Genomic DNA, 22,361 nt, shown 5'->3' with positions numbered 1-22,361 from the left:
CTAACACTCAAAAAAAGGATGCAGAAAGTGGTCTTGCAAGCCACAGAGTCAATTTGTCTTGTTTATTACACCTTGTCAGTCTCCCTACTCATACAGAACAGCTCTGCTGAAAATGAGGCTACAAACACAGGAATTCACCAGGGAACAAGTGCAGAAGGGAGGCGGGTCTCAATTTTATTTTGAATTGATATCGAGTAGATTAAATTTTTCTGTGGCCACTGCTTTTAACCATGTTGGGAGAAGATTTACACCAACTCCAAGTAGCTTTTAAAAATCATACTCTAGATCAATATGCAGACAAATTAAACAAAGCCATTTTTCTATGTAATCAACCACAAGCATCTCAAATCTGTTACTTTTAACAGCAAAACTGATGGAAATGTGACAAAACTTCCCTAATCCAAACCTGACAATACCCTGTCTAGTGTTGTCTCCTATATACTAATATCTCCTCTGACATTCTTTTCCTGCCTTTCCTCACATCACACACAGGGTCACCTGCAGAGCACTCTCATCTTGGCACACCATTCCTCTACCCCTGCTCCCTCCATTAGCTTGGAGAGAAATGGCAAATAGACCCTGTTGAAGAATTATAGAGAAAGGCATTCCCAAAGGAGACACAGCAAGACCCTTCATTGAAACTCAGCCTTTGGGGACCAGGGAAAGCCCAGACCGATTTTCACAGAATACCCAGGCGTCTTCTTGCATAGAGCAGCAGAGCATTATGACACTCCTAGGGATGGGGTCAGCAAGAATGGGGCTCAGCTGTAGAGAGCAAAAAGGTTAATCAGGTCACAAGAGCTTCTAGGTGATGATGTCCTGCTCTTAGGTTCATTGATCATCCAGTGAGAGTATTTTTTTCCTTGATGTTGCAATGTTTTCAAATTAATGCCTTTGGTAGAACTTAGGTGGGTGGGGATTATGAAAACCAGTTTGAACCGGTCTCTGGCCTTTGTGACTGCTCCGACTCTCCAACTAATGATGATTGAATTAATCTCTTAACAAACACGTTTGTTTTTCTAATTCGCCTCCACACACATAATTAATATAGCTCCAAACCCAACACCCAAATATTACAGCAGAGATGGCACTTAGTCTTCCCTGATCTCCGGAAATCTCTGAACTATTGGGATCCTTCCTGAAGTAACTTCTGAAGCACAGTGAATAGGGTCTTCTCACCAGAAACAGAATCCTGGAAGCCAAGACTATGTCTAAGAGGATTCACTGTCTACAAAGGAGGAAATTATCTACCAGCATTCTCTAAACATTTCCGTTCACAGTTTAGTGTAAAAGTAATTATTTTTATTACTGCTCTGTAGGCATTCAGTGGCCAGCCAAAGCTAAGAAGTCCCTAAATCCTTTGGGCTGGAGGTCCCTATTTATCTTTGATGGTAGTAGGGTTATATACAAGCTATAATTTCAGTGTTCTGCTTGCTCGTTCTACTACTTACAACCTGCTTCACAAATGCACAATGCTTTCCACACCTGAGAAACTTTCCTAGATTGCACAAGTACCCAGATTCTTCCTGTAACTGTTAATGTTCCACTTAAAAATCCTTTCTCGGAAAAACTTCTTGGAAGTTTTCTGAGAGAGTAATTTCCATGTGAGAAAGCAAAGTCAGAGAAACCTTAACATTTTCATGGATATTTGACTTTGTCAGTGTTTTGAAAGAGAAATGATGAAAATTTTCCGTGCTAATTTTTATTTTATAAGATAATATGAAGTGATCGTTTTTTCTGTTATTTAACAATAAAATGGAAAACAAAATTCAAAACAATTTTTAGTCAATTTACTGAGAATTTAAATTTTTATCACAACTTGTGGAAAATTCAATGTATTGAAATTTCTCTTGGGAGAGAAAGGCGATTTATTTTATGTGAAGATAATACAAATAAGGGACTATGGACATTATTTAAAGTCAACTGTAGAAAAGTTTGACTGGAAAGAAAACAATTGTTTACAAGAAAGTTTCGATCGTGCACTCAGTTCTTCAAGTCAGGATGGAAAATCCTCTGCATCAGTTGTAGAGGACCCGAGGAATGAGTATATCATTATTTTGCCACTCATAGTTTTATTCTTATTTGCCTTTTATTGTGAACTAAAAACAGATTTATCATATACTCTAAGGTAATAGATGTCAAGGAAAAACAGTTTAGAACTGGTATACTGAGAGCTAATTCACATTAAAAAGTAAATTTTATTCAAGTTTGCTATGAATCTTACGGGAAAAACCAACAACCAATGAGATTTCCTGTTTAAAAAAATATACATACATTTGATGGAGAAATAAAAGAACAAGACACAGAAACATTAAATAAGGGATATAATAGATCTGGTTAGAATCTTTGTGAAGGTTCACTGGTAAATAGCAAGACATTCATGTGGTTGTAAGAAGTATAATTAATGGTTGTAAAAAGACCAAAACTGCAAATATGAAGGCAAATGTAAATTCACCTACTTCAACCAATCAAAGTGATGAAAAGACCCTTTAAAACTCTCAAAAAAACCCACACTTCTTTTTTTTATATAATGAATGCTCCTAAACTACTGAATCATATAAGTTGACTTAGATTTTTAGTAATTTCCTACTGAACCGTTGAGCTGAGACAAGTGTTGCTGTTAACTGAGGAAATAAAAATGCCCTAAAAGGTCTTGGACTCGCTCGGGCAAAGTAAAAGGAAAAAAACCCACTTAGGCTTTGGCTGTAAGTAGAGCCTATAGATGCACAGTAGAATACATATATAGTGTATATATGCACATAACCCATCCTATAAGCCACATAAAATGGGTACCTTCAGCTTAGACTAAAGATTCATGTAGTTCAGTATCCAGCATGCCTTGTGGGCATATCATGGAACAGGGGCACATGGAGGTTTCCTTTCTCTCTCTCCCTTTCTCTGCATCTCCCACTGTTTGGTTTCCTTTTTCCTTGTCACTGAGCACAGGAAAGACATATTCAGGGGCCTATCCAGCATCACTGCAAAATCGCTGTCCTGAGTGGCATCATGCCAAGTATAAACCAAGGGCTTTTTTCCTTGTGTTCTTTGTCTCGTATTTAGTGACAGTGATTCTCCTCTGATCAGCCAGCCACTGCGTACTGTGGGAGCCTTCCCAATGAACAAGGTGAAACCATGAGCAAAATGTGTCATGCCACAATTTATTAAAGTTCCACATCATCTCTGACTTCTCTGAATAATGCACACCTGAACTCATTGCTTATAAAGGTTATTCCCTCCCTGCTAGTGTACGATTGTTTTTAGCTCCTGTCCTGAGGAACCTTATAAGTTTTCGGAAGTATGTAACATATACCAACCCAACCATTATAATACGTGGACATATCAACTCTTTCAAAGAATTCTTTGGCAAAGGATTCTGGCTACTGCTGTAAAAGACAATAAAATGTTTCTATAAATACATTAGCAATAAGCAGCTAAAGAGAATCTCCATCCTTTATTGGATGCAAGAGGGAAGATTGTGACAATGGATGAAGAAAAGGCTGAGATTCTGAGTGCCTTCTTTGCCCCAGTTGTTAATATTCATACCAGTTGTTCGCAGGGTACCCAGACCCCTGAGCTGCAAGGCAGGCACAGGGGAAGAATGAAGCCCCTATAATCCAAGAGTCAGCAACCTCTTGCACCACTTAGACACACACAAGGGTACTGAGGGAGCTGGTGGAAGAGCTCACCAAACCACTTTCAATCATTTCAGCAGTTCTGGCTCTCAAGGGAGGTCCCAGACAAATGGAGGTTGGCAAATGTGCTGCCCATCTACAGAAAGGGCCAGAAGGAGGATCTGGGGCATTACAGGACAGTCAGCCTGACCTCATTGCCAGGGAAGGTTATGGAGCAGATCCTCCTGAGTGCCATGACATGGAGAGGACAACTGGGTGATCAGGCCTGGCCAGCACGGGTTTATGAAAGGCAGGTCCTGCTTGACTGACCTGACCTCCTTCTCTGACAAGGTGACCAGCTGAGTGAATGAGGAATGGCTGTGGATGTTGTGTACCTGGAATTTAGTAAAGCCTTTGAAACTGTGTCCCAAAGCATCAAGTCAAAACAACCACCTGCAAAGCTACAGGCTGGGGGCAGAGTGGCTGGAAAGCTGCCTGATGGAAAAGGACCTGGGGATGCCATTTGACAGCAGTTGAACATGAGCCAGCTGTGCCCAGGTGGCCAAGAAGGCCAGTGGCATCCTGGCATTCTGTGTCAGCAATAGTATGGCCACCAGGCCCAGGGAAGTGATTGTCCCCCTGTGCTTGGCACTGGTGAGGCCACACCTTGAATCTTGCGTTCAGTTCTGGGCCCCTCATGACAAGAAAGACATTGAGGGGCTGGAGCATGTCCAGAGAAGGGCAAAGGAGCCAGTGAAGGGTCTAGAGAGTCATATGGGGAGTGGCTGAGGGGGCTGGGGTGTTTAGCTTGGAGAAAAGAAGGCTGAGGGGGGACCTTATCACTCTCTGCAACTCTAAAAGGAGGAAGGAAGGTGTAGCCAGGTGGGGTCAGTTTCTTATCCTAAGTTACAAGCGATAGGACAAGAGAAATGGCCTCAAGTTGCTCTGGTGGGGGGGTTTAAATTGAGTATTAGGAAAAAATTCTTCATGGAAAGGGTTGTCAAACATGGGAAAAGGCTACCCAGGGAAGCGATTGAGTCACGACCCCTGGTAGTATTTTGAAGATGTGTGGATGTGTCACTTAGTGACAGGGTTGGACTTGACAGTCCTAGATTAAGGGCTAGAGTTGATCCTTAAGGGTCTTTTCCAAACTAGAAGATTCTATGTTTCTATGACAGTCATGTTTGTTATTCAATATTTTGTCATACTTATTCATAGAACTACAAATTCAGCAGTTTCACAAAAACTGAATTTGAACTAACTGTTCTGCACTTCAGATGCTCACCTGCATACTTTTGAAAAAATTTAACACTGAACTTGTCACTTCCTATTACTGTGGTATGGAGACAATTTAACTGTTGCATCAGTGTGGAAAGCTTAACATTTTCCTTGAGACAGATAAGTGCTCTTGCACACATACTAAACAATCAGAGTAATATGTTGTTACTTGTTCTTTGACTACACTTTTTCCCCCTGAATACTCTTCTATTGTTAGTTCAACTTGGAATAGGGATTTAAGCCCAACCACTGCAAAGGAAGGACATGTGCAATGGATTGAACTTTTCTGTTTTGCCAGTGCCCCCCTTGAACATTTCTTTTACACTTCGAACATCTACTGGCCCCTCAGGCTCTTTGAAATAATCTTTCTGAAAAAGAGTATATTATTTTGTGGCATGACTTCTGCAAGTTTCTTTCCCTCAAAGTTGTCCTTGTCCTTTCTAATTACAGTTTTAAATTTAATGCTCTGGGATTGTTCTTTTTGGCAAGGGGGCATTCCTTGATCTGATAATGACTTCTATTTCTGAAATGTTTCTTTTTAATTCTAGTTTAGTTTTCTGTGTGAATGTGCTTTTTTTCCCCCCCTTTTCAAGTTAGGGTTTCTTGGATTTACTTCCAAATGCATTGTTGTACATTTTTACAGGAAAGCGAGCTGCAAGATCTGGTTATGTCAGAAAACTATCTGTGACCTAGGAAAATCTGCAGTGCCTTTAGATTGGTGTGGATTACAAATATCTGTAAGAAACTGTAGAAAAGTACCCTGTCTTGGTTTGCTGTGGACCCAGTGATATAGGCAAATTTAGTACATCTCATTTTCAGTTTGGAAAATACAAAATTTATTATTGCCTTATTTGAATGCCATAGAGATGAGTTTTTTTCACTGGGATTTTAACTTGGAAGTGGGTTCCTCCTCAGAAAGCTGACAGCTTCTAAGCACTTTTCTTGTTTCCCTGCTGTAATCTATTAAAACCCAAAAAGGTACGATACAGATGGCCTGTAGTTTTTTATGGAATAACAGAAACTACAACTCAAAACACATGCCAAGACTGATAAAGTAGCTATTAGAGGGAGTCAAGAGAGAGCTTTTTAGAAGAGAGCTGAGAAGAAGCTACACAGAAGCTACACACCTGATCAAGTAGAAGCAGCACACTTTCTAAAGGCTTTGAAATAAACATCTTTGCATGAAATGAATGCCCAGCCTTCCCAAAAGGTTCTCTGCCTAGCAGAGATAACTTACTGTTTATTGCTCAGGCTAAAGGCAGAGGACTTTCTGAAACTCCTTACTGGCATTACTGTGCCAATCTAATGTATATGAGCAGTAAATTAATAATTATTTGTTGACACACTAAAAAAAAAGGTGTTTGAACCATACTTAAGTCTTAACTCTGAATTATAGAAGTAACATAGCAAAATTAGAAACTTTTTAATGTCATGTTTATTCATTGTTGTTGTTCTACCATAGTATATTTGTCTGCATATTTCAAGGCTGTACAAAGACTGGTGTAAGTGCTTAATATCTATTAACAGACTAACCCACTTTAGTCAATAATTTACCCCTCCTGCAACCAGAGATCAGATATATACCAGGAATGTGAGCAAAGAAATAAAATAATGATAGATATTGTAAAAACCAGAAGAAAAAAAATAGATAAGAAAGTGAACAAAGAAATAAAATAAGCATGTTCATTATGAGTGTGACTGATTATAGTGTCTCTTAATAGTGAAAACAGCTCTTTATAATATTGTGGCTATACTAACCATGAAGCGGATGAGAAAAGGAGTACCAATGTTGTATTACTGGACAGTCTGGACACAGAAGGGGTTATATCAAGAGACATGGCAAGTGCCACTGATGGGATATGGGTGTTATTGGTAGGGTGCTTGATCCTACAAACAATACTGGAATGGCGCTTACTAACATGGGTAATCTCCAACGTACAGAGAGTAATGGTGCAGACACTGGCACCAGGGGGAGATTGCTTGTGCTTCCTGCTGCCTGGGAACTTCTAGAAGCTACTTTAGGTGCAGGCATAAGCTAGAAGCAGTCTTCTGGCTTCTCTGAGCTATATTGATTCACAATGGTTGGCTCCAGGGTACCAAACTGCAGAGATCAGATCTACCTCTTCTTTTCTTAGATCAAATTCTTAGAACCTTTAAAGTTTGCCATGGAATGAGTCTAGACTGTAGATTTCACAGAAATGGTAGGCAGGGGAGTATATATCTGCAGGGGAAAAACACACCTTCTTTGAGACCCCTTTGCAGCAGCCAAGTTGGGACAACAGCTGGCAGGCAAGGGTGTAAGAGACTCACGGGACAACAATGGTACTATGCAAGGTAATAAGCATTATGCATGTTAAGGTCTATGCTAGTTATGAACTTCATGTTGGTAGGAGAATGGACACAAATAGTAAAGTGACATAACTTATACCTATTTGTCAGTCAACATGAAAAAAATAGGAGAGAAGGCAGCCATGAGGGAAGAAGCAGACATACACAACCCTCTCCACCCACATGCTCCTCATCTTCCCTGCTAGAGGATGTATCAATGCTGTCAGTATCACACAGGCCTATTTTGTCCCAGAGCGAACGACAGTTCTGCATGAATGCAACCTTCTTAAAAAAAAAAAAAAAAAAAAAAAAAAAAAAAAAAAAAAAAAAAAAAAGCAGCAAGGCCTAACCAAACATGCAACTATGACAACTTAAATTGATGAAGAATCTCATCTACAAAAAACAGTGAATAACATCAGTTAAGAGGTGGAGAGCCTCTCTGTAGCCATGCCATACTCATCAGGTCTAATACTTGATTTAAGAGTGGTCATCACCACATAGCTAACTTGTACATTAACTTAATCTTTTTTCAGAGGATTCACGATTTTTCCCATGAAGAGCATAGTGTTTTCCATAGTTATGGCCATTACGAAGGGCCTGTCGAATTTAACTACAACTGGAACGGACATAGGCACTATTTCCATGCCTGTTGCAGCTGCTGCTTCGGTGCCAGTCTCATCCACCTTTACCACAGCCTTATGAATAGCCTGTGAAGAAACAGACATTTTACAAATCAAGGGAGTACAAAACTAGTCATCTAAATAAGAATGAGAGTTAAAAGTGCCTGAAGAAGTTACTGGTAATGATACCATGATGATTTTTTGCCTTTTCTTTTATACCCCTTTTAGATACCTCTTTATAGCTTTTGTATTCTTAGTGTTTTTTGGCCTACATTCTTAGACTTCTTTTGTGAAGCTAGGAGACTAAACATTTTAGAAGCTTCGTAGTTAGGGATCAGTGTGCCCCAGACCCCAAGGTCCTCTCCAGAACACATTCTGTAAACTAAGAGAGAACCATCCAGGGGAAGGTTCCTTGAGGAGGGGGGCTCATTCAAGCCTCTGAGTGGGGAATTTTTGATAGATATGCTAATTAGTAAGACCTATAATGTTATACCAGATCTTCTGGGGGTGGGCACTGTGGTGTGCATTTCAACGCATTCCACCTGGACGTGGTGCACCTAAGGATCCTTAAAATATATACACTGGTAAAATCCCTTTTTCCCTTCTAACCATGTTTGATTCTTGATTTTAAGACCAGGAAAAGGCATCAGTAAGAAATAAGCATCAGATGTGAGTCCACTGCTTAAAGACAGCAAAGTTAGGGGGGAAAAAAAATTTAGCAAGCTACATGCAGCACAGTTTTCTATGCCCAGAGAGGAAACCTTGCACTCCAGTGGAGGGGCATGTCCCTGCCAGTGAAAATATTTGCTTTGTTTCTTTTCTTATTCCTTGCATCCAACTCATGGAGATCTGTACAGCTAGACCAAATGTTAACAGAGTAAGATCATATTTAACTGTGTATTTGAAGTTCATATTAGCTGAAGAAATAGCATGCAGATTAGCCCATTGAATAGAAATTTGAAATTATGTTTCCTATGTTTCTTCATGTTTTGGGAAAAATGGGGGCAAAGATGAAGGGCCAGAAATGGAGGGTTAAAGCAGAGAAACACAAAAGTTTTACCTTTCAATATCAAGACACTGACAGATCCTGAATCACTAATGTCCACTTGAGGTCATGAGGGCAGTTGTTTTCTTCATTAGACAGTTAAGTTTGCACTGATTGTCAGCTTTAAACTCTAGGTTTATTGAAGCATGACCTATCTGTAGCTTTTGCCTAGACCTGGCAGTTATTGTTCATATGCTTGAAGCCAAATGTTTGCAATAACTGCATTTTCCTTTCCCTCAAACAGTTTAAAAGCAAGCAGTGTTTTTCCTGTCCCCTTACCTCCATAAAATACAAGCAGTGATACACCCTACAGCTCTCTACTTGCACACAAGCAGGCTAAAGAAGTCAGACACAAACAGAGGCGGCCATGCAGTGACTGTAACAACACCCTGCAGGAGGGTACCAAGGTGTGGATAGATGATGATTTGGTCATATCTATTTTATAAGGTTGCCCCATGCAGGTCAAAATAACCTAGATTGAAAATTACAGACTTGCAAATTGCTCCAACCCGATTGCACACACAGTGCAAGTAACGTGGACAAAATACTCTGTATGCCAACAACTGCCTTTTCATGTGAAGCAAAGCCTCTTTATATGAGTTTTGCACCATGAATAGCTGTACAGAAGTGATGCAAGTATCTGTAACCATGACCCCATAAAACTAAAAGCAGTATGACTTACCTGGGAAATTCTGTGCTGGGGCTGCCCAGTGATCCCAGAGAGGTCAGCCTTATCAGTGAATAGATCCATAATGCCCATTTTATATAAGGTATCTTTTAGGTCATATGTCCCATAAAGCGTGAATTTCGGAAGATATAAATTTACTGAGCTGCCAGAAAAGAAGTGCAAGAATATGGTGAAACATTTGGTCAGTTATCACAGAATAACATAGACTCACAAGAGACAAATTGATTTTGCTTTCTCCCTGAAGACATTTTGCCTGCAGGCCCTCTCTTGCCTACATAGGAGATGTACATTTTCAGAAGTTAGTGATCTTAGTGCAATCTGCTGGAAGCACCTTAGTCATGAGCCATTACTGAGGATGCAGAGGATTCACCTTGTGAACAAGAGATTCCTTTAGGTGTCTCAAGCTGAGCACAAAAAAACTGAACACATTCAAGTTAACTGGTTACTTTTGGGGAAAAATATTGGCCTTGTGTATTTATCATATAAAACAGGACAGAGAATACAAAACTATATCCACTGAAGAAGCAGGACAATTGTAAGCAGTGATAGAAGGCATGGCAAAATAAAATACAAAAGCACATTTACAGGATGTAGTTAGTCAATAGATAATTATTTTTCTGTGTCAAGCCCAGTGTCTGACTTACTCAATTTTAAGTGACTAGATTGCTGCTTTCCATAAATTAACCAAAGCTCTATGCTTCTGACTCATTTCTTCCTTGTTTTTCCCATAAGTGTCTAGCAATTACTTTTCAGAAGTAAAGCCCAACATTTACAGCTAGAAGCAGCATAATGAGACACAGGTTAGTGATAGTGCTGACATTAGGTTCTATTTTCTGGTGAGAAACCAGGGCAACTCTCCAGGGCTCTAGGTCAGGGAGATGTGGAGCACTTAATGAAGCTAGCCAAAGAGAAAGTCATCCAGTGGGCAGGTGGGAAGGAAAAGGCCCATACTTCCAGCATTGCACCTGCATCTAATGCAACTGTGGCTGTATCCAGAAACAAGAGTGCTGGTGGATTGATAACAGGTTGCTGATCTCTTACTTCTCTCTGATTTCTGTCTGTGCTGATTGCTGTCCTGAATGAGGATGCAGCTATCACTGAATCATCTGCCTTCCTATTTCCTAAAGACACTCCTTCAGAAGCCCCCACTTGCTTCCAATGTAGCGGAAAGGGAAAGCCACAGACAGACAGTAGCAATGCAACCAGCTAAGGGAAGCAAACAGCGGGATACACTTTCCAGAAGTGAAAGTGATGTTTTCTCTACAGTTCAGCCATTTAAAAGATCTCAGCTGTCTGTACTGGTGACACTTCAGCACTATCCTTTTTGTCAGCCAACAGTAATGAAAGATGTCCTTCACAATACTTCTGCCACTAATAACAACGTCAGTTTGCAGGCAAAGAAGTGACAAACATAGGTAGTCCACAGCCTTTAAATTATTCCATAGAATACTTTCCTTTATTAAGACCTCCCAGAGACTCCAAATAATAGCAGATGCAATTAATTGCTTTAAAAACTAGAGGGGAAAGGAGGAGTTTGTGTCATTATTTTGTAGGAGACTTATTATGGTGAAAAACAGGAAGGAGCATGAAACAAACTTGTCTTTGACAGTGATTCTTTTTCATATTGTAAGATGGAGAGAAGGAATACAAATCCCTCCAGTTGTATTTAGTATTCATCTTGATGATTGTAAAGGCAATTCTTTGGCAAAAATTATTCATAAGGATCTTGATTCATCATCTTATTTGTCCTGTAGTCACAAACCACATAGCTACTCCCAGAAGTTTCAAAACTGTAAAGGTGCACAGAGAATGACACAGTTCTTCCTGGTTTTGTTGTTGTTGTTTTTTACCCCCATATGAAAAAGAAGTTAGATTCCTTTAAAAATATTTAACAGTGAATCAGAGTTTTGGGTTCCTGCATCCAGACGTAATTTTTGTCTTGAGAAGGGACCATCTAAAACATGATTTTCAAATGTCTATGTGTGAAGGTCACTAATGTGACACATCAAATTCATGAATGAATACAAGGGCTTGATACTGTAAAGGTGTTGTACCTATGCTTATACACATATTTTAAGAAAGACTATTGCCATACACAACACTGAATGTAAGGACTCAAATTTTTGAAAGCATATACACTTTCTGCCTTCTAGTCCCAAAGCTACCTTGAATTGAGTGTAGCTTACTGCAATTTTGCCTTCCTAAGTCCACAGAGAGCCTGGATAAATGGCTCTGCTCTATACCCTTATCATTGATCTTTGCCCTCACAACTGCAGAATGGAAGTTGTTATTTCAGCATTAACTGTACAATTACTGTTAATTTTAATAGGCAGAAATTAAGAAAGAGACAAGAAAAAAGGCTGGAGGGGTAGGCATTTACTTGTAAATAGGAGAAGGCAGAAGACCTCCCCACAAAAAAGTGAGATGAGGTCTAAGTCCAAAAACTTGGGCCTATTGAGGGTTGAAGATGGAAAAAAAATGCAGAAATAGCAAAAGTCCTAATCTGTGAAGGTTTTCAGTGTGTGCAGTACCGAATGTGAAAACACAGTAAAGAGCCAGATTCAACTTTGGTCAGGGGATTTCTTCTGTAGATTAAAGCAGAACTAAAAATGACATACTGACCCTGTGTTATACCCCAGCTCCTTTGTTTCCTTGCCTACCATCTGAACCAAGAACTGCAGAATTTTACCTTTTTGTGACTAATGTCCTCCACCTCAACATACGTTCGCAAGACAATCTTTTCTCCAGCTTACTCATTCTTCCTCTATCAGGCAGAATAAAAAATGCTGAAGCACCTCCTTTGTAATCCATTTGCACCACAGTGGAAGACAGCTGCTCATCATAGCCGTGCTTGAACAGGCCCATTCCAAACATCATCGGGACTTCAACAGCCTTGTTTCCATCCACAAAAAATTTGCTCATTTTAGTGTATTTTGGATCAAAAGGTTTTTCCCATTCAGCTTGAAATATAAGAGAAAAAGTTACAGGATATTTTGAGGACATGAAATCATAGGACATATTAACACAGGACACATTCTTAGATGACAGAAACTGGTACAGTTGGATCAGCTTCAAAGACAAACCGATTTGCAATGATCACAATCTTACTAAATACGCAGAATAATTCAATAGCAACACACAGTAGGTAGAATGTGAAGTAAAAACACTCCCTCGGATCTTACAGCAGGCTGCAAAATCCTTCATTTAGATGAGTTATCAAGGGTTCTACCTTGCACTTTTCCTCCATGATAACAGGGTTTTTTTATATGTAAAGCCCTCATATAATGCAGCCTTTATCTAAGCTCAAAAGAAGATTCTCTCTTAGGAACCAAAGACAGGCTTGTAAAGGGTGGCACGAGGGATGAATTCCCCAGAGAAATTAAGGGATTTGAGTTACTTGCAGAGAAGTGTTGATACCTCACATTAGCTGATGATGTATAGAGTCATAAAGAACTTAATTTTACCAGACTGCTGAGTTAAAAGACAAAACAGCAACAGCAGAAACCTTTTCCGCTGTCATCTTCACCATATTAAACTTTCAAAGGTTTCTCACTTAGTCATGGTCAAACAAACTGTCTACATTGAAACTCTGAAAGATTCTTATCCCTAGTAGAGAGGAATTTCTAAGCCAAATTTCAGGTATTCACATCATACGTTTAAGAGGCTGAGCAAATTTTTTAAAAGGGGGAAAATTGTGGCGTTTTGGAAGGGTTTCTTTGTTTTTATTTTAATTTTTAAGAAATCTTGCTCTTCTGTAGTAAATTTTGCCTTCTAGAGCAAAACCAATGTATTATCAAATGTAGTGGGCAAAAGTAGAGCAGCGATGCTAAGTAAGATAAGTGGCATCAAGAAAACAATGGAACAAGATGCAACCCCTTTTGACTTCTGATTTCTATTTGAACATTGATTACTATGCAGCTTGTTACAAATGAAATAATTATCATCTGCTGTTTCCACCATCTGACATAGCCTGCACTATTAAATAGCTTTTGAAAAAGTGAAATGAGACTTTAGTGCATGTCTTGGTCTCTGAAAGCATACATTGACAACTGCAATACTCTGAACAGGGGAAAGTTGCTACTTTTATATACTTCATACACTTTTATATACTTCATTAATAGTGACTTCTATCATCAGATAGATTACACACAGGACTTTTACATTTTTATGCTTAAGGGGGGAAAAAAGCACAATAACAGGAGTGACACCAGTCCTGAAATTTTAAACAACATTTATCTAGTGATCAACTCAGGGAAAACTAACTGATTTCAAAAAAAACTTTGTTTGAAAACTAAGTAGGATGTTAGGACCACTAGTCTGGGCTTCAGGAGAGCAAACTTTAGCCTCTTCAGAGATCTGCTTGGGATAAACCCATGGAGGGAAGAGGGCTCCAAGAAAGCTTGTTTGTCACAACCATCTCAAACAGCACTACAGGCTGGGGGCAGAGTGGCTGGAAAGTGGCCCTGTGGAAAAGCAGCTGGGGTGCTGGTTGACAGCAGCTGAACATGAGCCAGCTGTGCCCATGTGGCCAAGAAGGCCAAGAATGGCACCTGGCATTCTGTGTCAGCAATAGTGTGCCCAGCAGGACCAAGGCAGTGATTTTCCCCCTGTACTTGGCACTGGTGTTGCCACACCTCGAATCCTGTGTTCAGTTCTGGGCCCCTGATGACAAGAAAGACATTGAGGGGCTGGAGCATGTCCAGAGAAGGGCAATGGAGCTGGGGAAGGGTCTAGAGAGTCAGTCATATGAGGACCAGCTGAGGGAGATGGGGTTTTTTAAGCAGGAGAAATGGAGGCTGAGGGGGGAACCTCATTGCTCTCTACAGCTGCCTGAAAGGAGGCTGTAGCCAGGTCAGGGTCAGGCTCTTCTCCTGGGCAACAAGTGACCAGATAAGAGGAAATGGCCTCAGACTGTTCCAGGGGCAGTTCAGATTGGACACCAGGAAGAATTTCTGCACTGAAAGCATTGTCAAACATTTTAACAGGCTGACCAGGGATATGGTAGATTCATGGTCACTGGACATGTTCAGGAAATGACTGGACTTGTCACTTAGTGCTATAGTTTATTTGACATGGTGGTGTTCAGTCAAAGGTTGGACTCAAATATATTGGAGGTCTTTTCCAACCTTCTATGATTCTATTAATATTCAAGGATGACCTCCACCAAGCACAGGAGTGATCCATCCTAACAAAGAAGAAGTCAGGTAAAAATGACAGGAGGCCTGTGTGGACGAGCAAGGAGCTCCTTGGTGAACTCAAACACAGACAGGTAGCCTACAGAGGGTGGAAGCAAGGACAGGTAACCTGGGAGGTATAAAAAGAGATTTTCTGAGCCTCCAGGGATTAGGTTAGAAAAATTAAAGGTGTGATAGAATTAAATCTGGCCAGGGACATCGAGGGCAACAAGAAAAGCTTCTATAGGTATGACAGTGATAAAAGGAAGACTAGGGAAAACATGAAACCCCTCCAGAAGAAAATGGGAAACCTGGTTACTCAGAATATGGAGAAGGTTGAGGTACCTGATGAAATTTTTTGCCTCAGTCTTTACTGGCAAGTGCAGGGACTGGGAGAATGAAAAACTGTCCACTGTAGAAGAAGATCAGGTTCAAGACCATAAAGAGAACCTGAAGATGAACGTGTTAATGGACCTGATGAAATGCATCTGCAGATCCTGAGAGAAATAGATGAAACAGCTAAACCCCTATCCATCATATTTGAGAAGTTACAGCAGTCCGGTGAAATTCCCACTGACTGAAAAAGAGATATGAGAGCTCTTATTTTTAAAAAGTGAAGAAAAAGAAGAGCTAGGAAACTATCAGGCTTTCTCACCTCTTTCAGTGGCAAGCTCATGCAGCAGATCCTCCTGGGAACTATGCTAAGACACATGGAAAATTAGGAAGTGATTGGTGACAGACAACCTGACTTCCCTAAGGGTAAACTGTGCTAAAGGAAGAGTAATTGATGTCATCTACCTGGAGCTGCGCAAAGCATTTCACACTGTCCCGCGTGACATCCTTGACTCTAAACTGGAGAAATGGGTGTGACAGATGGTCTACTCGGTGGATAAGGAATTGTCTGGATGGTTGCATTTGAAGGGTTGAAGACAATGGCTTGTTGTCCAAGAGGAGATCAGAGATAACCGGTGCTCCTCGGGGGTTGATGTTAGGACTAGTGCTGTTCAATATCTTTATTGGTGACACGAACAGCAGAATTGAGTGCACCCTCAGCAAGTTTGCCATTGACACCAAGATGGCATCATTTTGTTGATATGCTGTAAGGAAAGGATGCCCTCCAGAGGGAAGGGATGCCATCCAGGGAGAGTGAGACAGTCTTGAGAGGTGGCCGCATTAGAACATCATGAAGTTCAACAAGGCCAAGTTCAAGGTCCTGCATGTGGGTTGGGACAATACCACGCGCGAATGCAAGCTGGACAAATAGTGGACTGAGCTGAAAGCAGACCTGAGGAGAAGGACTTGGTGCTGGTGGTTGATGAAGATCTCAACATGGCCCAGCAATGTGTGCTCGCAGCCCAGAAAGCCAAACACATCCTGATCTGCATCAAAAAAAGTGAGGCCAGCCGGTCAAGGGAGAGGATTCTCCACCTCTGCTTCACTCTGGCGAGATCCCATCTGGAGTACTGCATTCAGCTCTGGGGTGACCAATAAAAAAAGGACGTGCACCTGTTGGAGTAACTCCAGATGAGGGCCATCAAAATGATCAGAGGGCTGGAGCACCTCTCCTGTGAAGGCAGGCTGAGAGAGTTGGGGTTGTTCAGCCTGGGAAGAGAAGGTTCCAGGGAGATCTTAGAGCCCCTTCCAGTACCTAAGGGAGGCCTATAGATGTGGAAAGACTTTTTATACAGGCAGATAGTGATAGGACAAAGGGGAATGACGGTAAACAGAAAGGGGGCAAATTTAAATTTAGATTAGATTTAAGGAATAAATCCTTCACTATGAGGGTGGTGAGGCTGGAACAGAGAAATTGTAGATGTCCCATCCCTGGCAGTGATCAAGGCCAGGCTGGACAGTTCTTTGAGCACTCTGATGTAGTAGAAGGTATCCCTGCCCATCTCAGGGAGGTTGGAACTAGATGATTATTAAAGTCCCAAACCATGACTATCAGTTAACACACATATTAGACAGATATGATATTCATTAATATTTTCCTCCTATTTCAAAGGGACTCTTATTCCTGTTTTCACCTCTGTCATAGGTGGCTACCTTCTAGGCACCTTCCTTCAAGAGTTTCACAGTGCTCAAGTGGCAAAATGAAATTTGAAGTATTCTTTATTGTTGCCAGCTTGACTAAGGCATGAAAAGGGACTGGTGTATAATAGTGGAATAACATGTCCAGTAGCTCAGAGTCAGGAAAATATTGCCAGACTTTTGTCCTTGGAGAAGGACTTCTGTACTATGCTAGACCACAAAAAAAGCCACCAGTACTGTGCAAGAAGTTTGTAATGCACAAGAAGTGGACAAGCACCTAAAAGTATAGACCAGTTATACAGCTAACTGAGGTTTAAAAATCCTCTCCAGATTAATCCCAGCTCTAGATCGTTAACCTACTCTTGATTTCAAGATTAAAATTGTTATTATATTATTGCTATTAATGCTATTCTTTAATCCATTTGCTTTAAAATTGGAGATCTTAAACTGAAACTCCACCACCTTTGGAGGAATTAGGAAATCTTTGCAGTAGTAAACTGAACATCTAATAAAAAACCCCAACAACTCTTATTGTTAGAACATGTAAAAGTAACCTGTAATACAAAGTTATTTTAATACAAGGTTTCTCAGGTGTGTGTCTCCATTGTGCTACTAAATGTATTGCTCATTCTTCAAACACCTTTCAGTAAAAGAAAAATAGACAGGTTTTTTCCTGTTTTGAAAGATGAACCTGATGCTTAATAAAAGCCTAAATAAAAACACCATTTGAAACAAAGAAGTGTGTTTTCAAGAGAACTAAGAAACATCAGTCATCTGTATTTCAATTAGCTCCATTAAGCTTTGGCCAAATCATCAGGCATTAATGCAAGGAGCAGAGACACAGATGGAAAGCAAAACAAAACAGAAATATAGTTCTTAATTATTTTCAGGGGAAGCCTCATATTGGAAAGTACAAGCATCCAGGTTAACAGTTCTAAAAGGATAACATTTCTTTAAAAAATTATCTAATATGCCATCTCCCCTTCAATGAAAAGCTTGATGATATTTTTATCAGGTAAATTACAGAATATTATTTTCCTGACTACAAATACTTTGCTTTCAGCATGTAATCAGTAAGAAAGAGAAAGTTTGAAATAAGATGCAATATCTGTTAATAGACCACTGATTGAGCCTTACAGCCTTGATCATCCTCTTCTCATTAGATCAGAAGTCTGAAAAGCTCTGGGAAGATCTGTAGACTGTATCTAAGCAGACTGCACAAGTTAATTAAGAAAAACAAGCTTATTGTGAATAGGCTTGTATTTGATACTGGTGGGTCCATCTCTTCACTGGAAAATATTAGAATCTGCAAATTAAAAAAAAAAGGTTGAAACCTATGTCTCTAGGCACACCAGGACTACAGACATGCGATCGGCAAAGGCATAGTTAGTAAAAAAATAAGGAGAACATGAGTGTGAAACTAAAGCTATTGTTGCATGTTTAGTTTTGAATACATAAATATACACAGTAACAGCAAAGCTGTAGATGAAACATATTTTCTATTTGATAAGATGACAAGTTTTCCTTTTATAAAATTCTTTGCATTTAACTCTGAACTAGTTGAACAAAAGTAACAGCTGGATTGAAATTCACAGAAATGAATTTCAACCAAGCATTTAAGAAAGTGTTTGAATCCCACTAGATTGTATAGGATTAGATGCTTTACTGCCTAGAAATGCCTTCCTCAACATATAGCTCACTTAATCTTCTGAAGGAAAGAAGGTTATATATTAAAAGATATGGGAAAATTTGCCATACATTTTGCTACAAGTTATCAGTGTCAAGTAGAACCTAACCTCCAATAGCTTTGTTTCTAATTAAATATAAGTGAGGACCAAAAGGAAAACAAGGTATGAGCCCATCTGCAAAGCCATATTGCAAAAACAGGTGAAGTCCAAGACTGACCTGAGGAAATAATTTATGGAATAGAAGAATATGATATGTATATCTTACCGTTAAAATAAATATAGCTAATAAGGAGAATTTCAGTAAGTGGATCAAGGTTATTTATAAGGTCCTTGATTTTCCCATTGGTTCTTCTTGCTACATATTCATTGATCTTTAGCTGGGCTTGATCAGACTTCTTGAAGTTCATAGGATAAGCTTCTCCTTCATAGAAGGTTCTGAGATTACTTAAAAATTTTTCTTGTGGCTTCAGTCGATCAAGCACAAACAGAACATTTCCCATATTCAACTGTAACCCCCCATTCCTTCTGTTTACCATTTGCATGAGTTGATGATAACCTTCATGTATGTCATTTTCAGAAATCTCACGAGGGTTAAAGCTAAGGACCCTAAGAATCTGGGTCAGGGTGTCTGATCTGGCACCCAGAGTCAGCATTGCAAAGGCAGTAGAGATGCTCAAAGGAGAGAAGAAAACATTCCCATTGTTTTCACGAGAAGAAATCTCTTTGTAGAAACAACATGCAAATCGACAAACACTGTTCTTTACACTCTGCAATGGCATGTTTCGGTTTCCTTGTCCTCTTTGATTCTGGTTTCTTACCCCTTGTTGATAGGGCTCATAGCAATAACTGTTGGAATGGATTCCAACAAGTAAAAGACACAGGAAAAGCAACTTCTTCATATTTTTGTGATTCTGTAAGAGAAGAAAAATTACATTTGGTTTACAAATCTTTTCACCTTGTGTTTAGCACTACGTCAATCCCTTCACTATACAGAGTTAGCTTGGCACTAGTGACTCTGAGATGTTTAAATTGAGGGAAACAAGCTTTCTATTTCAAGGAAGCAGACTCTGGAAAATTACTCAACGTGCTGAAGAGGTTATGAAATAATAAAAATTAAAGTCCAAGAGGGATGAGGTAATTCCAAAGACGCCCTCATTAAAGTTAAGCTACAATTCATTTTAAACTGGTTTTTTTCCAATATTCTGTTTTCAATGTGGCTTTAAGTGATAAAAGAGTCAAAAATACAGGTCTATAGAGCAGAAAGTAAGGGAGCCAGTCAAGAATAACCAGTTAAATTTGGAAATTTAACAGATGAAAAATCAAAGCAGAAAAAAGGCACAATATTCCTCTTCTGTGAAAGTTAAAACATAACATTTTTGAATGGACTGCATGTAAACACATATGCAGGCACTTAAGAGAAAGCAAAAGCACTTGTTAATAAGGAAGTGATGAACATTTACGGTGATTTCATAAAGCTTGAGCAATTGAGCACAAATAAAGGAAAAAAACAACTTCCACAAAAATAACAAAAGAAAGAAACAGAAATTAGGATGTTACCAAGACCCTGGAAATACAGTGTTGCCTATTAAGAAAGGGAAAATGCACATATACATAGAGCAACAAAAGGAAATAAGTGTGCCTGCTGCCTGCAAAGGCATGTCCAGCCCAGTGACCGAATCAAATCGCCTAAAAATAAAATTTAAAAAAATTTAAAAAAAAAAAAAAAATTAGAGAAACTCTAGAGCAATCACAGTTTTTATCATCAGAAAGATAGAAAAGAGTGATTTGGCAGAGAAGCCTGCATTGGTTGAAAGTGAAGATGAGTGAGTAAATTCTGGAGGACCAAAGATACTAAAAAATACAGATAGAACAGGAAAGCCTTTTCCAGAGCAGCATGGAAACCATTCATTCCACATCTGTGGCAATACTTTTACCTCTAGAAATTAATACTGTATCACAATTGGTTCAGTAACTTCTGTCAATAGAGAGAAGTAAAGATGTGGAATAGCTGGAAATCCAAAACATCCTCTTGTGGTATGTGACCATTTTACCTATAGAACCTTTTATAAAACAAAGTTTGCTCTAGGGGAAAAATATCTAAGGTTTTTTACTTGCACTGAGAAATGCAGACTCTGCCTTGTAAAAGCTTTGAATCCTTATCAGCTCCCACCATGATCCCACATTTCTGTTCTCCACTATCCATCATCTTGCTTCTCCCAAACCCAGTGAACTCAGAATGCTGATCTCTGCTTTAATAATAGATGCTCTAAATATTCCTTAATTCACACTCTGAATATATGGTCATAGAAATACTGTTATGGCTAGGAAGGGCCTGAACCACATGACAAACCACTTTCAGATTGCACTTTCATATCTAGAACACATTTATATTTAAGCTCTGATTTTTTTGTGACTTGTCCCACCATCACTCTAATTCTTTTAGCCACAGTTTCTTTTTTTTTTCAAATTCTCTAGATGCTTTAGAGAGCAATCCTTAAGTCCCCACTTCCATTTCATTTCACGCCCTACATTTGTTATTATCATCAATTTACTTAATTTAAAACACTTAGAAATGAGTGTTTTTCCTAAGGAGAGTTATGCCTTATGGATATGGCAATATCACAGAGGAGTTACCTTTTATATTTTAAAAAAACCAGCATCATAATTAAACAATACAAGAAGCTTTAAACCAAAACTTGAATATGAACAAGATAATTTCTCAATTGATTATTTGAAAATTTTTGTCCTGAATATAGTTTTTGACAATTTTTCCACATTAAAAAAACCAAAAACGTTACTTACAGTGAATTCAAAAGGGTTCTGTTGTATTCACCACGTCTGCACAGGTCCCTGCTCAGTTGTTTATGCTGCTGAACACAAAGCACGGTATCCTCTAGTAAAGGTTAAGATCATCTAAGGGCTGTGACTCACACATTATAATTCTAGAGATTAGTATGATGTCAAAACTAGTTTTACTGGACACTTAACTTTACTGAATATGTTTCACACGTGACTTCTTATTATTCATGACTATCTGATCACTCTGGTTAGATTCAAACCCATTTTCCTCAAACTGAATCTACTGTTTCTTAATATCAGACGTTCATATACATCTCAAGTGCCTGAATCTACTATTTTATGAACAAGTCAAGTAGTACAAGAAGAAGAAGTAACTACAGAGAAATATTTTGAATATAATTTGCATAATTTCCAGAATTTCCAATAGCATTGCTGCCACTAAGGCAGGAGGACAAGGCTTGATGTACCATGACAATCAGAATTTTTGTGATCTAGCCTGGTTTGTCTCCTGCTTATCCATGGCTGGGATTGATTGCCTCCAGGTGAAGCCAGTGATGATTCTAATGGGTGCAGGGCTTAAAAGGCTGTTGTGCTGCAGTAGTAAGTGCTGTCATATGTGTACCTGGCTGTCCACTCCCAGATGGGGCATCCACTGGCAGCAAGAGCTGTGATATTGACTCCTGGGTGACTTGTATGGCTCTGTGCCCAGAGAAGAAGAATGCAGCTGGGATGCCATTGAATGCAGGTGATCCCAGTTACAAGCATGGCCCGGGGACAGGGGGTGGAAACCTAGGAACACGGGTGTTAAATAGAGCAAGTCTTTAGATCAGCTTACTATCTTATGATCTGGGATGTGGGGAGCAATCCCCTCTGATCGTGTGCCAAGTTCAGCTGGGTCAGATCAGATGGCCTGCTATTCTGTGCTAAGCTTTATTCCTGGGTACAGAATGACCGAAGCGTCGTAGAAGGGAACTCTGGGGACCACACAGTTCAAACCCTTGCTCAAACCAGGACATATACAGAGTTGCTCAGGATGGTCTCCTGCTGGGTTTTGACTACCTCAACAATCGAGACTCCACAAGCTCTCTGAGCAATCTCT

The 22,361-nt window shown here is 39.6% G+C and overlaps 1 protein-coding gene across 1 annotated transcript; it reads right to left on the bottom strand.

The window, feature by feature from the left end:
* Positions 1-6,305: 6,305 nt before the first annotated feature.
* LOC104686254 (serpin A3-4) lies at positions 6,306-21,381 on the bottom strand. Its single transcript, XM_010394611.3, has 5 exons — positions 21,266-21,381; positions 18,729-19,374; positions 12,260-12,530; positions 9,565-9,712; positions 6,306-7,924 (listed from the first exon to the last, which is right to left on the bottom strand). The coding sequence occupies exons 2-5, from the start codon at positions 19,360-19,362 to the stop codon at positions 7,736-7,738; spliced, it is 1,242 nt and encodes a 413-aa protein (XP_010392913.2). The 5' UTR covers positions 19,363-19,374; positions 21,266-21,381; the 3' UTR covers positions 6,306-7,735.
* Between the last annotated feature and the right edge of the window lie 980 nt (positions 21,382-22,361).

The sequence above is a fragment of the Corvus cornix genome, chromosome 5 (assembly GCF_000738735.6).
Source record: "Corvus cornix cornix isolate S_Up_H32 chromosome 5, ASM73873v5, whole genome shotgun sequence".
Taxonomy (NCBI): domain Eukaryota; kingdom Metazoa; phylum Chordata; class Aves; order Passeriformes; family Corvidae; genus Corvus; species Corvus cornix.
The sequence above is the reverse complement of the archived record's forward strand: the minus strand, read 5'-3'. Positions and strand labels throughout refer to the sequence as shown.

Coding starts and splice junctions, on each gene's coding strand:
- LOC104686254 (XM_010394611.3), bottom strand. CDS start 19,362: ATGAAGAAGTTGCTTTTCCTGTGTCTTTTACTTGTTGGAATCCATTCC. Junction 9,713..12,259: donor AGGACATTAGTCACAAAAAG/GTAAAATTCTGC, acceptor CTTTTCTGGCAG/CTCAGTAAATTTATATCTTC. Junction 7,925..9,564: donor CCCAGCACAGAATTTCCCAG/GTAAGTCATACT, acceptor GTTTCTTCACAG/GCTATTCATAAGGCTGTGGT.